The 14,202-nt window shown below is 47.1% G+C and overlaps 2 protein-coding genes across 2 annotated transcripts in view; both read right to left on the minus strand.

The window, feature by feature from the left end:
- The window catches only part of col6a3 (collagen, type VI, alpha 3), a 41,279-nt gene extending 30,597 nt beyond the window's left edge, over positions 1-10,682 (minus strand). The window contains 14 exon segments of the mRNA XM_056465275.1: positions 79-678; positions 1,088-1,684; positions 1,865-2,208; positions 2,210-2,465; positions 2,693-3,292; positions 3,592-4,191; positions 4,601-5,197; positions 5,382-5,981; positions 6,209-6,808; positions 7,111-7,710; positions 8,120-8,716; positions 8,901-9,500; positions 9,728-10,327; positions 10,630-10,682. Of these exon segments, the coding sequence (XP_056321250.1) occupies positions 79-678; positions 1,088-1,684; positions 1,865-2,208; positions 2,210-2,465; positions 2,693-3,292; positions 3,592-4,191; positions 4,601-5,197; positions 5,382-5,981; positions 6,209-6,808; positions 7,111-7,710; positions 8,120-8,716; positions 8,901-9,500; positions 9,728-10,327; positions 10,630-10,633 (7,195 nt within the window). The 5' untranslated portion in view covers positions 10,634-10,682.
- A 454-nt stretch (positions 10,683-11,136) lies between these two features.
- LOC130234937 (collagen alpha-3(VI) chain-like) lies at positions 11,137-14,202 on the minus strand. Its single transcript, XM_056465276.1, is given in 5 exon segments — positions 11,137-12,234; positions 12,419-12,827; positions 12,830-13,020; positions 13,248-13,847; positions 14,150-14,202. Coding segments are annotated over 5 exon segments (1,833 nt in total). The 5' UTR covers positions 14,154-14,202; the 3' UTR covers positions 11,137-11,605.

Genomic DNA, 14,202 nt, shown 5'->3' on the forward strand with positions numbered 1-14,202 from the left:
CGGAACAGCAAAGCACATGTCGTTGCGACTATTAAAAAGTGATTGGAACTACTGGAAGCCACTTTGGCTTTTTCTTACCCATGGTTGTGGTAGTGGTAGGTGCGCCCTCTACAGAGACCTTGTTAATGTTGGTAAAAAGCTGCTGTTGGACACTGGGAAGGTCAGTGAAGTCACTCACTGAGAGTGCGTAGCTAGGCTCTTGGGAGATCCTCTGGAGTTCCTGGCTGTCTGAGGTCCTTGACCCTATCGCAAAGATAAGCACTCCCAGCTCCTTTAGGGATGAGGCTGGTATGTCAGCATTATCAAATGACCTTGCGCCACTCAGCAGTATCAGCAACTGAGGCACACCTTCTGCACGTCTGCTCCCAGAGGAGGCAGTGAAGACATTGTCTTTCAAGTACTGCAGAGCTGCCCCCGTGTTGAGAGGTCTCCCTCCTTTGTGCCTCAGACCCCTGACCATGTTAAGAACGTCCTCCTTTCTTGAGTATGTGTTCAGATAGAAATGAGCCTCTGGATCTCTGCTGTATTGGACCACAGAGACACGGTCTCTGTTCTCAGACACGTTCAGTCTTTCCACCATCCTTTCAACAAAGTCTCTCATTGCAGAGAAAGAGCTCCTCGTGCCATCTGAACCGTCCAGCAGGAACACTACATCCCTCCTAGCCATCCTTCGCTCAGCTATGGGTAATGAAATGGAGCACAAAGTCATGTGAGCACTCGTCATCCCTAATTGGGTGTACAGCAGGCGTTCTGTGCCCTCTAGTCTGCAGCTACAACAAAGGTAACAACTTCCCCATAATTTCAGCTATTTTGCGGCCAGTCTGATGGTCAAATGCTATTACCGTCTTCTAAAGTAAACTTAAATTTTGGTCAGGGTAAACCTGCCCTAATGTAATGATGCCGATCTGTCAAAATAGGACCTACACTGGAAGGAGATATTCAGCGAAAACTATGCCTAAAGTAAACAAGCTAATGTACAAACACTTTAGCACAGGCAAACACCGCTAAGAGTTCCAACCCATGGCTTGCTAGGCTAATTCTCCATGCCTGTTGTGCTAACATAAACCGTGTGCAGATTCTGTCTTACCTGCAACAGTAGGTGTCATTGGCCTAACTTGAACAAGCACATTGTTGAGGGAGCTGTAAAACTGCTGCTGGACACCGGGAAGGTCAGAGAAATCATTGAGGGATTGTGCATAGGCAGGGTCATTGGTAATTCTCTGGACCTCTCTGCTTGAATTTCTGGTGCCGATGCCCAAGATCAAGACCCCGCTTTCTTTCAGGGCAGAGGCAGGTGTATCTATGTTGTCGTTTGAGCGTCCTCCAGTGAGGAGGATAAGAACCTGAGGCACACCCTCTTTTTTCCTACTCCCGGCAGAGGCAGTGAAGACACTGTCCCGCACGTACTGGAGAGCTGCCCCCGTGTTGAGGGGTCTCCCTCCTTTATGCCTCAGACCTCTGACTGTGTTCAAGATGTCTGCTTTTGCTGTGTAGGTATTCAGGTAGAAACTGACCTCAGCATCTCTACTGTACTGTACCACAGAAATGCGATCTCTGTTTGGCTCTACGTTGAATTGCTCTACTAATGTCTGCACAAATTCACGGATGGCAGGGAAAGTATTCCTAGTGCCATCTGAGCCGTCCAGCAGAAACACTACATCCTTTCTGGGAATGGTGTCATCAGCTAGTAAAAGAGGACAGCGTTATTAACAGTAAGAAATTTTAAAACATCTTTAGAATGTCACATCACCACCTCATTGACAATGTAAGCTGTGGGTAATGGTTTCGCTGCACACAATTATTGCAATGAACAACGAGGCGCAGCCGTTGAGCCAGCTCTCGTGAAGTTCTATCATGCACATACCAGTGAGAGTTGGGGAAGTTGGAGTGTCGGACGTTGCAACCGTCTGCACAGAGGCCAACAGCTGCTCTTGGACATTTGGAAGCTCACTGAAGTCAGCTACGGACAGAGCATAATTGGCTTCGTGCGATATTCTCTGCAGTTCTCGGCTATCAGAGCCCCTCGATCCTATTCCCAAGGTCAAGACACCGAGCTCTTTTAGAGAGGATGCTGCTGCATCAACGCTGTCAAATGACCTTCCCCCGCTCAGCAGGATTAGTATCTGTGGCACACCCTCCAGCCGTCTGCTGCCGGAAGAAGCAGTAAAGACCTTGTCTCTGACGTACTGGAGAGCTGCCCCCGTGTAGAGGGGTCGGCCTCCTTTGTGTCCTCAGACCTGTGACACGGTCAAGAATGTCTTCCTTTTTGGTGTAGCTATTCAGATAGAAATGGACCTCAGCGTCTCTACTGTACTGCACAACAGAAACGCGGTCTCTGTTTGCCCCTATGTTGAATTTCTCCACTACTCTTTGCACAAAGTCCCGCATAGCTGGGAAAGAACTCCTAGTGCCATCTGAACCGTCCAGCAGAAACACTACATCTTTTCTGGGTGTGCTGTATTCAGCTAAGAGGGAGGGAAAGACAGCATCATTAGCAAAATAGTTATGACGATAAAGTATCTAAGCCTTACGAATGCCATATCAGTTCATCAGCTCATTAACTGTCTAAGCTGTGGGTAATGGTTCTACTGCAATCTCTTTCTCTATCTTTCGTTCAAATAAATAAAATAAGTAGGAACATCAAGAGGAAAGGCAAGACAGAGCGTATTTTAAAGTTCTGCTTTGCACATACCGGTAACAGTCGGTGAAGTTGGAGTGACGGGAATTGAAGTAACCTGTACAGAGGCAAGCAGCTGCTCTTGGACATTTGGTAGCTCACTGAAATCAGACACGGACAGAGCATAATCGGGTTCATATGATATTCTCTGCAGTTCTCTGCTATCAGAGCCTCTGGATCCTATTCCAAAAGTCAAGATGCCAAGCTCTTTCAGAGAGGAGGCTGCTGCATCGACACTGTCAAATGACCTTCCCCCGCTAAGCAAAACCAGTATCTGCGGCACACCCTCCAGTCGCCTGCTGCCAGAGGAAGCAGTAAAGACATTGTCTCTGACGTACTGGAGAGCTGCCCCCGTGTAAAGGGGTCTGCCTCCTTTGTGCCTCAGACCCCTGACACCATCAAGAATTTCTTCCTTTGTCGTGTATGTGTTTAGATAGAAATTGGCCTCCGCTTCTCTGCTGTATTGGACAACAGAAATGCGATCTCTGTTCTCGGCAACCTCCAATTTCTCCACCATTCTTTGCACAAAGTCTTTCATTGCTGGGAATCCATTCCTAGTTCCATCCGATCCATCCAGAAGGAACACAACATCTCTTCTCTGTCTACGGCCCTCAGCTTAGAAACAAAGATTCATGAGTCAGATGGGAACTATTGTAGGGAGATATGATATTAATAAACAATAACAATAATCATAATAATAATATAATAATAATAAGTGGCACACTTGGTGCTTTTTCACTGATCATGCTTTTTTTTTCTTTTCCCTATCACGTCACCTCTCGTTGCGTTTTGCCGGTCACCCAATTTTGACTTGTTCAACTACTCATTAGCGCTACCGGAACAGCAAAGCACATGTCGTTGCGACTATTAAAAAGTGATTGGAACTACTGGAAGCCACTTTGGCTTTTTCTTACCCATGGTTGTGGTAGTGGTAGGTGCGCCCTCTACAGAGACCTTGTTAATGTTGGTAAAAAGCTGCTGTTGGACACTGGGAAGGTCAGTGAAGTCACTCACTGAGAGTGCGTAGCTAGGCTCTTGGGAGATCCTCTGGAGCTCCTGGCTGTCTGAGGTCCTTGACCCTATCGCAAAGATAAGCACTCCCAGCTCCTTTAGGGATGAGGCTGGTATGTCAGCATTATCAAATGACCTTGCGCCACTCAGCAGTATCAGCAACTGAGGCACACCTTCTGCACGTCTGCTCCCAGAGGAGGCAGTGAAGACATTGTCTCTCAAGTACTGCAGAGCTGCCCCCGTGTTGAGAGGTCTCCCTCCTTTGTGCCTCAGACCCCTGACCATGTTAAGAACGTCCTCCTTTCTTGAGTATGTGTTCAGATAGAAATGAGCCTCTGGATCTCTGCTGTATTGGACCACAGAGACACGGTCTCTGTTCTCAGACACGTTCAGTCTTTCCACCATCCTTTCAACAAAGTCTCTCATTGCAGAGAAAGAGCTCCTCGTGCCATCTGAACCGTCCAGCAGGAACACTACATCCCTCCTAGCCATCCTTCGCTCAGCTATGGGTAATGAAATGGAGCACAAAGTCATGTGAGCACTCGTCGTCCCTAATTGGGTGTACAGCAGGCGTTTTGTGCCCTCTAGTCTGCAGCTACAACAAAGGTAACAACTTCCCCATAATTTCAGCTATTTTGCGGCCAGTCTGATGGTCAAATGCTATTACCGTCTTCTAAAGTAAACTTAAATTTTGGTCAGGGTAAACCTGCCCTAATGTAATGATGCCGATCTGTCAAAATAGGACCTACACTGGAAGGAGATATTCAGCGAAAACTATGCCTAAAGTAAACAAGCTAATGTACAAACACTTTAGCACAGGCAAACACCGCTAAGAGTTCCAACCCATGGCTTGCTAGGCTAATTCTCCATGCCTGTTGTGCTAACATAAACCGTGTGCAGATTCTGTCTTACCTGCAACAGTAGGTGGCATTGGCCTAACTTGAACAAGCACATTGTTGAGGGAGCTGTAAAACTGCTGCTGGACACCGGGAAGGTCAGAGAAATCATTGAGGGATTGTGCATAGGCAGGGTCATTGGTAATTCTCTGGACCTCTCTGCTTGAATTTCTGGTGCCGATACCCAAGATCAAGACCCCGCTTTCTTTCAGGGCAGAGGCAGGTGTATCTATGTTGTCGTTTGAGCGTCCTCCAGTGAGGAGGATAAGAACCTGAGGCACACCCTCTTTTTTCCTACTCCCGGCAGAGGCAGTGAAGACACTGTCCCGCACGTACTGGAGAGCTGCCCCCGTGTTGAGGGGTCTCCCTCCTCTATGCCTCAGACCTCTGACCGTGTTCAAGATGTCTGCTTTTGCTGTGTAGGTATTCAGGTAGAAATTGACCTCAGCATCTCTACTGTACTGTACCACAGAAATGCGATCTCTGTTTGGCTCTACGTTGAATTGCTCTACTAATGTCTGCACAAATTCACGGATGGCTGGGAAAGTATTCCTAGTGCCATCTGAGCCGTCCAGCAGAAACACTACATCCTTTCTGGGAATGGTGTCATCAGCTAGTAAAAGAGGACAGCGTCATTAACAGAAAGAAATTTTAAAACATCTTTAGAATGTCACATCACCACCTCATTGACAATGTAAGCTGTGGGTAATGGTTTCGCTGCACACAATTAATTATTGCAATGAACAACGAGGCGCAGGCGTTGAGCCAGCTCTCGTGAAGTTCTATCATGCACATACCAGTGAGAGTTGGGGAAGTTGGAGTGTCGGACGTTGCAACCGTCTGCACAGAGGCCAACAGCTGCTCCTGGACATTTGGAAGCTCACTGAAGTCAGCCACGGACAGAGCATAATTGGCTTCGTGCGATATTCTCTGCAGTTCTCGGCTATCAGAGCCCCTCGATCCTATTCCCAAGGTCAAGACACCGAGCTCTTTTAGAGAGGATGCTGCTGCATCAACGCTGTCAAATGACCTTCCCCCGCTCAGCAGGATTAGTATCTGTGGCACACCCTCCAGCCGTCTGCTGCCGGAAGAAGCAGTAAAGACATTGTCTCTGACGTACTGGAGAGCTGCCCCCGTGTAGAGGGGTCGGCCTCCTTTGTGCCTCAGACCTGTGACACGGTCAAGAATGTCTTCCTTTTTGGTGTAGCTATTCAGATAGAAATGGACCTCAGCGTCTCTACTGTACTGCACAACAGAAACGCGGTCTCTGTTTGCCCCTATGTTGAATTTCTCCACTACTCTTTGCACAAAGTCCCGCATAGCTGGGAAAGAACTCCTAGTGCCATCTGAACCGTCCAGCAGAAACACTACATCTTTTCTGGGTGTGCTGTATTCAGCTAAGAGGGAGGGAAAGACAGCATCATTAGCAAAATAGTTATGACGATAAAGTATCTAAGCCTTACGAATGCCATATCAGTTCATCAGCTCATTAACTGTCTAAGCTGTGGGTAATGGTTCTACTGCAATCTCTTTCTCTATCTTTCGTTCAAATAAATAAAATAAGTAGGAACATCAAGAGGAAAGGCAAGACAGAGCGTATTTTAAAGTTCTGCTTTGCACATACCGGTAACAGTCGGTGAAGTTGGAGTGACGGGAATTGAAGTAACCTGTACAGAGGCAAGCAGCTGCTCTTGGACATTTGGTAGCTCACTGAAATCAGACACGGACAGAGCATAATCGGGTTCATATGATATTCTCTGCAGTTCTCTGCTATCAGAGCCTCTGGATCCTATTCCAAAAGTCAAGATGCCAAGCTCTTTCAGAGAGGAGGCTGCTGCATCGACACTGTCAAATGACCTTCCCCCGCTAAGCAAAACCAGTATCTGCGGCACACCCTCCAGTCGCCTGCTGCCAGAGGAAGCAGTAAAGACATTGTCTCTGACGTACTGGAGAGCTGCCCCCGTGTAAAGGGGTCTGCCTCCTTTGTGCCTCAGACCCCTGACACCATCAAGAATTTCTTCCTTTGTCGTGTATGTGTTTAGATAGAAATTGGCCTCCGCTTCTCTGCTGTATTGGACAACAGAAATGCGATCTCTGTTCTCGGCAACCTCCAATTTCTCCACCATTCTTTGCACAAAGTCTTTCATTGCTGGGAATCCATTCCTAGTTCCATCCGATCCATCCAGAAGGAACACAACATCTCTTCTCTGTCTACGGCCCTCAGCTTAGAAACAAAGATTCATGAGTCAGATGGGAACTATTGTAAGGAGATATGATATTAATAAACAATAACAATAATCATAATGATAATATAATAATAATAATAAGTGGCACACTTGGTGCTTTTTCACTGATCATGCTTTTTTTTTCTTTTCCCTATCACGTCACCTCTCGTTGCGTTTTGCCGGTCACCCAATTTTGACTTGTTCAACTACTCATTAGCGCTACCGGAACAGCAAAGCACATGTCGTTGCGACTATTAAAAAGTGATTGGAACTACTGGAAGCCACTTTGGCTTTTTCTTACCCATGGTTGTGGTAGTGGTAGGTGCGCCCTCTACAGAGACCTTGTTAATGTTGGTAAAAAGCTGCTGTTGGACACTGGGAAGGTCAGTGAAGTCACTCACTGAGAGTGCGTAGCTAGGCTCTTGGGAGATCCTCTGGAGCTCCTGGCTGTCTGAGGTCCTTGACCCTATCGCAAAGATAAGCACTCCCAGCTCCTTTAGGGATGAGGCTGGTATGTCAGCATTATCAAATGACCTTGCGCCACTCAGCAGTATCAGCAACTGAGGCACACCTTCTGCACGTCTGCTCCCAGAGGAGGCAGTGAAGACATTGTCTCTCAAGTACTGCAGAGCTGCCCCCGTGTTGAGAGGTCTCCCTCCTTTGTGCCTCAGACCCCTGACCATGTTAAGAACGTCCTCCTTTCTTGAGTAGGTGTTCAGATAGAAATGAGCCTCTGGATCTCTGCTGTATTGGACCACAGAGACACGGTCTCTGTTCTCAGACACGTTCAGTCTTTCCACCATCCTTTCAACAAAGTCTCTCATTGCAGAGAAAGAGCTCCTCGTGCCATCTGAACCGTCCAGCAGGAACACTACATCCCTCCTAGCCATCCTTCGCTCAGCTATGGGTAATGAAATGGAGCACAAAGTCATGTGAGCACTCGTCATCCCTAATTGGGTGTACAGCAGGCGTTTTGTGCCCTCTAGTCTGCAGCTACAACAAAGGTAACAACTTCCCCATAATTTCAGCTATTTTGCGGCCAGTCTGATGGTCAAATGCTATTACCGTCTTCTAAAGTAAACTTAAATTTTGGTCAGGGTAAACCTGCCCTAATGTAATGATGCCGATCTGTCAAAATAGGACCTACACTGGAAGGAGATATTCAGCAAAAACTATGCCTAAAGTAAACAAGCTAATGTACAAACACTTTAGCACAGGCAAACACCGCTAAGAGTTCCAACCCATGGCTTGCTAGGCTAATTCTCCATGCCTGTTGTGCTAACATAAACCGTGTGCAGATTCTGTCTTACCTGCAACAGTAGGTGGCATTGGCCTAACTTGAACAAGCACATTGTTGAGGGAGCTGTAAAACTGCTGCTGGACACCGGGAAGGTCAGAGAAATCATTGAGGGATTGTGCATAGGCAGGGTCATTGGTAATTCTCTGGACCTCTCTGCTTGAATTTCTGGTGCCGATACCCAAGATCAAGACCCCGCTTTCTTTCAGGGCAGAGGCAGGTGTATCTATGTTGTCGTTTGAGCGTCCTCCAGTGAGGAGGATAAGAACCTGAGGCACACCCTCTTTTTTCCTACTCCCGGCAGAGGCAGTGAAGACACTGTCCCGCACGTACTGGAGAGCTGCCCCCGTGTTGAGGGGTCTCCCTCCTCTATGCCTCAGACCTCTGACCGTGTTCAAGATGTCTGCTTTTGCTGTGTAGGTATTCAGGTAGAAATTGACCTCAGCATCTCTACTGTACTGTACCACAGAAATGCGATCTCTGTTTGGCTCTACGTTGAATTGCTCTACTAATGTCTGCACAAATTCACGGATGGCTGGGAAAGTATTCCTAGTGCCATCTGAGCCGTCCAGCAGAAACACTACATCCTTTCTGGGAATGGTGTCATCAGCTAGTAAAAGAGGACAGCGTCATTAACAGTAAGAAATTTTAAAACATCTTTAGAATGTCACATCACCACCTCATTGACAATGTAAGCTGTGGGTAATGGTTTCGCTGCACACAATTAATTATTGCAATGAACAACGAGGCGCAGGCGTTGAGCCAGCTCTCGTGAAGTTCTATCATGCACATACCAGTGAGAGTTGGGGAAGTTGGAGTGTCGGACGTTGCAACCGTCTGCACAGAGGCCAACAGCTGCTCCTGGACATTTGGAAGATCACTGAAGTCAGCCACGGACAGAGCATAATTGGCTTCGTGCGATATTCTCTGCAGTTCTCGGCTATCAGAGCCCCTCGATCCTATTCCCAAGGTCAAGACACCGAGCTCTTTTAGAGAGGATGCTGCTGCATCAACGCTGTCAAATGACCTTCCCCCGCTCAGCAGGATTAGTATCTGTGGCACACCCTCCAGCCGTCTGCTGCCGGAAGAAGCAGTAAAGACATTGTCTCTGACGTACTGGAGAGCTGCCCCCGTGTAGAGGGGTCGGCCTCCTTTGTGTCTCAGACCTGTGACACGGTCAAGAATGTCTTCCTTTTTGGTGTAGCTATTCAGATAGAAATGGACCTCAGCGTCTCTACTGTACTGCACAACAGAAACGCGGTCTCTGTTTGCCCCTATGTTGAATTTCTCCACTACTCTTTGCACAAAGTCCCGCATAGCTGGGAAAGAACTCCTAGTGCCATCTGAACCGTCCAGCAGAAACACTACATCTTTTCTGGGTGTGCTGTATTCAGCTAAGAGGGAGGGAAAGACAGCATCATTAGCAAAATAGTTATGACGATAAAGTATCTAAGCCTTACGAATGCCATATCAGTTCATCAGCTCATTAACTGTCTAAGCTGTGGGTAATGGTTCTACTGCAATCTCTTTCTCTATCTTTCGTTCAAATAAATAAAATAAGTAGGAACATCAAGAGGAAAGGCAAGACAGAGCGTATTTTAAAGTTCTGCTTTGCACATACCGGTAACAGTCGGTGAAGTTGGAGTGACGGGAATTGAAGTAACCTGTACAGAGGCAAGCAGCTGCTCTTGGACATTTGGTAGCTCACTGAAATCAGACACGGACAGAGCATAATCGGGTTCATATGATATTCTCTGCAGTTCTCTGCTATCAGAGCCTCTGGATCCTATTCCAAAAGTCAAGATGCCAAGCTCTTTCAGAGAGGAGGCTGCTGCATCGACACTGTCAAATGACCTTCCCCCGCTAAGCAAAACCAGTATCTGCGGCACACCCTCCAGTCGCCTGCTGCCAGAGGAAGCAGTAAAGACATTGTCTCTGACGTACTGGAGAGCTGCCCCCGTGTAAAGGGGTCTGCCTCCTTTGTGCCTCAGACCCCTGACACCATCAAGAATTTCTTCCTTTGTCGTGTATGTGTTTAGATAGAAATTGGCCTCCGCTTCTCTGCTGTATTGGACAACAGAAATGCGATCTCTGTTCTCGGCAACCTCCAATTTCTCCACCATTCTTTGCACAAAGTCTTTCATTGCTGGGAATCCATTCCTAGTTCCATCCGATCCATCCAGAAGGAACACAACATCTCTTCTCTGTCTACGGCCCTCAGCTTAGAAACAAAGATTCATGAGTCAGATGGGAACTATTGTAGGGAGATATGATATTAATAAACAATAACAATAATCATAATAATAATATAATAATAATAATAAGTGGCACACTTGGTGCTTTTTCACTGATCATGCTTTTTTTTTCTTTTCCCTATCACGTCACCTCTCGTTGCGTTTTGCCGGTCACCCAATTTTGACTTGTTCAACTACTCATTAGCGCTACCGGAACAGCAAAGCACATGTCGTTGCGACTATTAAAAAGTGATTGGAACTACTGGAAGCCACTTTGGCTTTTTCTTACCCATGGTTGTGGTAGTGGTAGGTGCGCCCTCTACAGAGACCTTGTTAATGTTGGTAAAAGCTGCTGTTGGACACTGGGAAGGTCAGTGAAGTCACTCACTGAGAGTGCGTAGCTAGGCTCTTGGGAGATCCTCTGGAGCTCCTGGCTGTCTGAGGTCCTTGACCCTATCGCAAAGATAAGCACTCCCAGCTCCTTTAGGGATGAGGCTGGTATGTCAGCATTATCAAATGACCTTGCGCCACTCAGCAGTATCAGCAACTGAGGCACACCTTCTGCACGTCTGCTCCCAGAGGAGGCAGTGAAGACATTGTCTCTCAAGTACTGCAGAGCTGCCCCCGTGTTGAGAGGTCTCCCTCCTTTGTGCCTCAGACCCCTGACCATGTTAAGAACGTCCTCCTTTCTTGAGTAGGTGTTCAGATAGAAATGAGCCTCTGGATCTCTGCTGTATTGGACCACAGAGACACGGTCTCTGTTCTCAGACACGTTCAGTCTTTCCACCATCCTTTCAACAAAGTCTCTCATTGCAGAGAAAGAGCTCCTCGTGCCATCTGAACCGTCCAGCAGGAACACTACATCCCTCCTAGCCATCCTTCGCTCAGCTATGGGTAATGAAATGGAGCACAAAGTCATGTGAGCACTCGTCATCCCTAATTGGGTGTACAGCAGGCGTTTTGTGCCCTCTAGTCTGCAGCTACAACAAAGGTAACAACTTCCCCATAATTTCAGCTATTTTGCGGCCAGTCTGATGGTCAAATGCTATTACCGTCTTCTAAAGTAAACTTAAATTTTGGTCAGGGTAAACCTGCCCTAATGTAATGATGCCGATCTGTCAAAATAGGACCTACACTGGAAGGAGATATTCAGCGAAAACTATGCCTAAAGTAAACAAGCTAATGTACAAACACTTTAGCACAGGCAAACACCGCTAAGAGTTCCAACCCATGGCTTGCTAGGCTAATTCTCCATGCCTGTTGTGCTAACATAAACCGTGTGCAGATTCTGTCTTACCTGCAACAGTAGGTGTCATTGGCCTAACTTGAACAAGCACATTGTTGAGGGAGCTGTAAAACTGCTGCTGGACACCGGGAAGGTCAGAGAAATCATTGAGGGATTGTGCATAGGCAGGGTCATTGGTAATTCTCTGGACCTCTCTGCTTGAATTTCTGGTGCCGATACCCAAGATCAAGACCCCGCTTTCTTTCAGGGCAGAGGCAGGTGTATCTATGTTGTCGTTTGAGCGTCCTCCAGTGAGGAGGATAAGAACCTGAGGCACACCCTCTTTTTTCCTACTCCCGGCAGAGGCAGTGAAGACACTGTCCCGCACGTACTGGAGAGCTGCCCCCGTGTTGAGGGGTCTCCCTCCTCTATGCCTCAGACCTCTGACCGTGTTCAAGATGTCTGCTTTTGCTGTGTAGGTATTCAGGTAGAAATTGACCTCAGCATCTCTACTGTACTGTACCACAGAAATGCGATCTCTGTTTGGCTCTACGTTGAATTGCTCTACTAATGTCTGCACAAATTCACGGATGGCTGGGAAAGTATTCCTAGTGCCATCTGAGCCGTCCAGCAGAAACACTACATCCTTTCTGGGAATGGTGTCATCAGCTAGTAAAAGAGGACAGCGTCATTAACAGTAAGAAATTTTAAAACATCTTTAGAATGTCACATCACCACCTCATTGACAATGTAAGCTGTGGGTAATGGTTTCGCTGCACACAATTAATTATTGCAATGAACAACGAGGCGCAGCCGTTGAGCCAGCTCTCGTGAAGTTCTATCATGCACATACCAGTGAGAGTTGGGGAAGTTGGAGTATCGGACGTTGCAACCGTCTGCACAGAGGCCAACAGCTGCTCTTGGACATTTGGAAGCTCACTGAAGTCAGCTACGGACAGAGCATAATTGGCTTCGTGCGATATTCTCTGCAGTTCTCGGCTATCAGAGCCCCTCGATCCTATTCCCAAGGTCAAGACACCGAGCTCTTTTAGAGAGGATGCTGCTGCATCAACGCTGTCAAATGACCTTCCCCCGCTCAGCAGGATTAGTATCTGTGGCACACCCTCCAGCCGTCTGCTGCCGGAAGAAGCAGTAAAGACATTGTCTCTGACGTACTGGAGAGCTGCCCCCGTGTAGAGGGGTCGGCCTCCTTTGTGCCTCAGACCTGTGACACGTGTCAAGAATGTCTTCCTTTTGCTGTGTAGCTATTCAGATAGAAATGGACCTCAGCGTCTCTACTGTACTGCACAACAGAAACGCGGTCTCTGTTTGCCCCTATGTTGAATTTCTCCACTACTCTTTGCACAAAGTCCCGCATAGCTGGGAAAGAACTCCTAGTGCCATCTGAACCGTCCAGCAGAAACACTACATCTTTTCTGGGTGTGCTGTATTCAGCTAAGAGGGAGGGAAAGACAGCATCATTAGCAAAATAGTTATGACGATAAAGTATCTAAGCCTTACGAATGCCATATCAGTTCATCAGCTCATTAACTGTCTAAGCTGTGGGTAATGGTTCTACTGCAATCTCTTTCTCTATCTTTCGTTCAAATAAATAAAATAAGTAGGAACATCAAGAGGAAAGGCAAGACAGAGCGTATTTTAAAGTTCTGCTTTGCACATACCGGTAACAGTCGGTGAAGTTGGAGTGACGGGAATTGAAGTAACCTGTACAGAGGCAAGCAGCTGCTCTTGGACATTTGGTAGCTCACTGAAATCAGACACGGACAGAGCATAATCGGGTTCATATGATATTCTCTGCAGTTCTCTGCTATCAGAGCCTCTGGATCCTATTCCAAAAGTCAAGATGCCAAGCTCTTTCAGAGAGGAGGCTGCTGCATTGACACTGTCAAATGACCTTCCCCCGCTAAGCAAAACCAGTATCTGCGGCACACCCTCCAGTCGCCTGCTGCCAGAGGAAGCAGTAAAGACATTGTCTCTGACGTACTGGAGAGCTGCCCCCGTGTAAAGGGGTCTGCCTCCTTTGTGCCTCAGACCCCTGACACCATCAAGAATTTCTTCCTTTGTCGTGTATGTGTTTAGATAGAAATTGGCCTCCGCTTCTCTGCTGTATTGGACAACAGAAATGCGATCTCTGTTCTCGGCAACCTCCAATTTCTCCACCATTCTTTGCACAAAGTCTTTCATTGCTGGGAATCCATTCCTAGTTCCATCCGATCCATCCAGAAGGAACACAACATCTCTTCTCTGTCTACGGCCCTCAGCTTAGAAACAAAGATTCATGAGTCAGATGGGAACTATTGTAGGGAGATATGATATTAATAAACAATAACAATAATCATAATGATAATATAATAATAATAATAAGTGGCACACTTGGTGCTTTTTCACTGATCATGCTTTTTTTTTCTTTTCCCTATCACGTCACCTCTCGTTGCGTTTTGCCGGTCACCCAATTTTGACATGTTCAACTACTCATTAGCGCTACCGGAACAGCAAAGCACATGTCGTTGCGACTATTAAAAAGTGATTGGAACTACTGGAAGCCAGTTTGGCTTTTTCTTACCCATGGTTGTGGTAGTGGTAGGTGCGCCCTCTACAGAGACCTTGTTAATGTTG

Source organism: Danio aesculapii, chromosome 9 (assembly GCF_903798145.1).
Source record: "Danio aesculapii chromosome 9, fDanAes4.1, whole genome shotgun sequence".
NCBI lineage: Eukaryota > Metazoa > Chordata > Actinopteri > Cypriniformes > Danionidae > Danio > Danio aesculapii.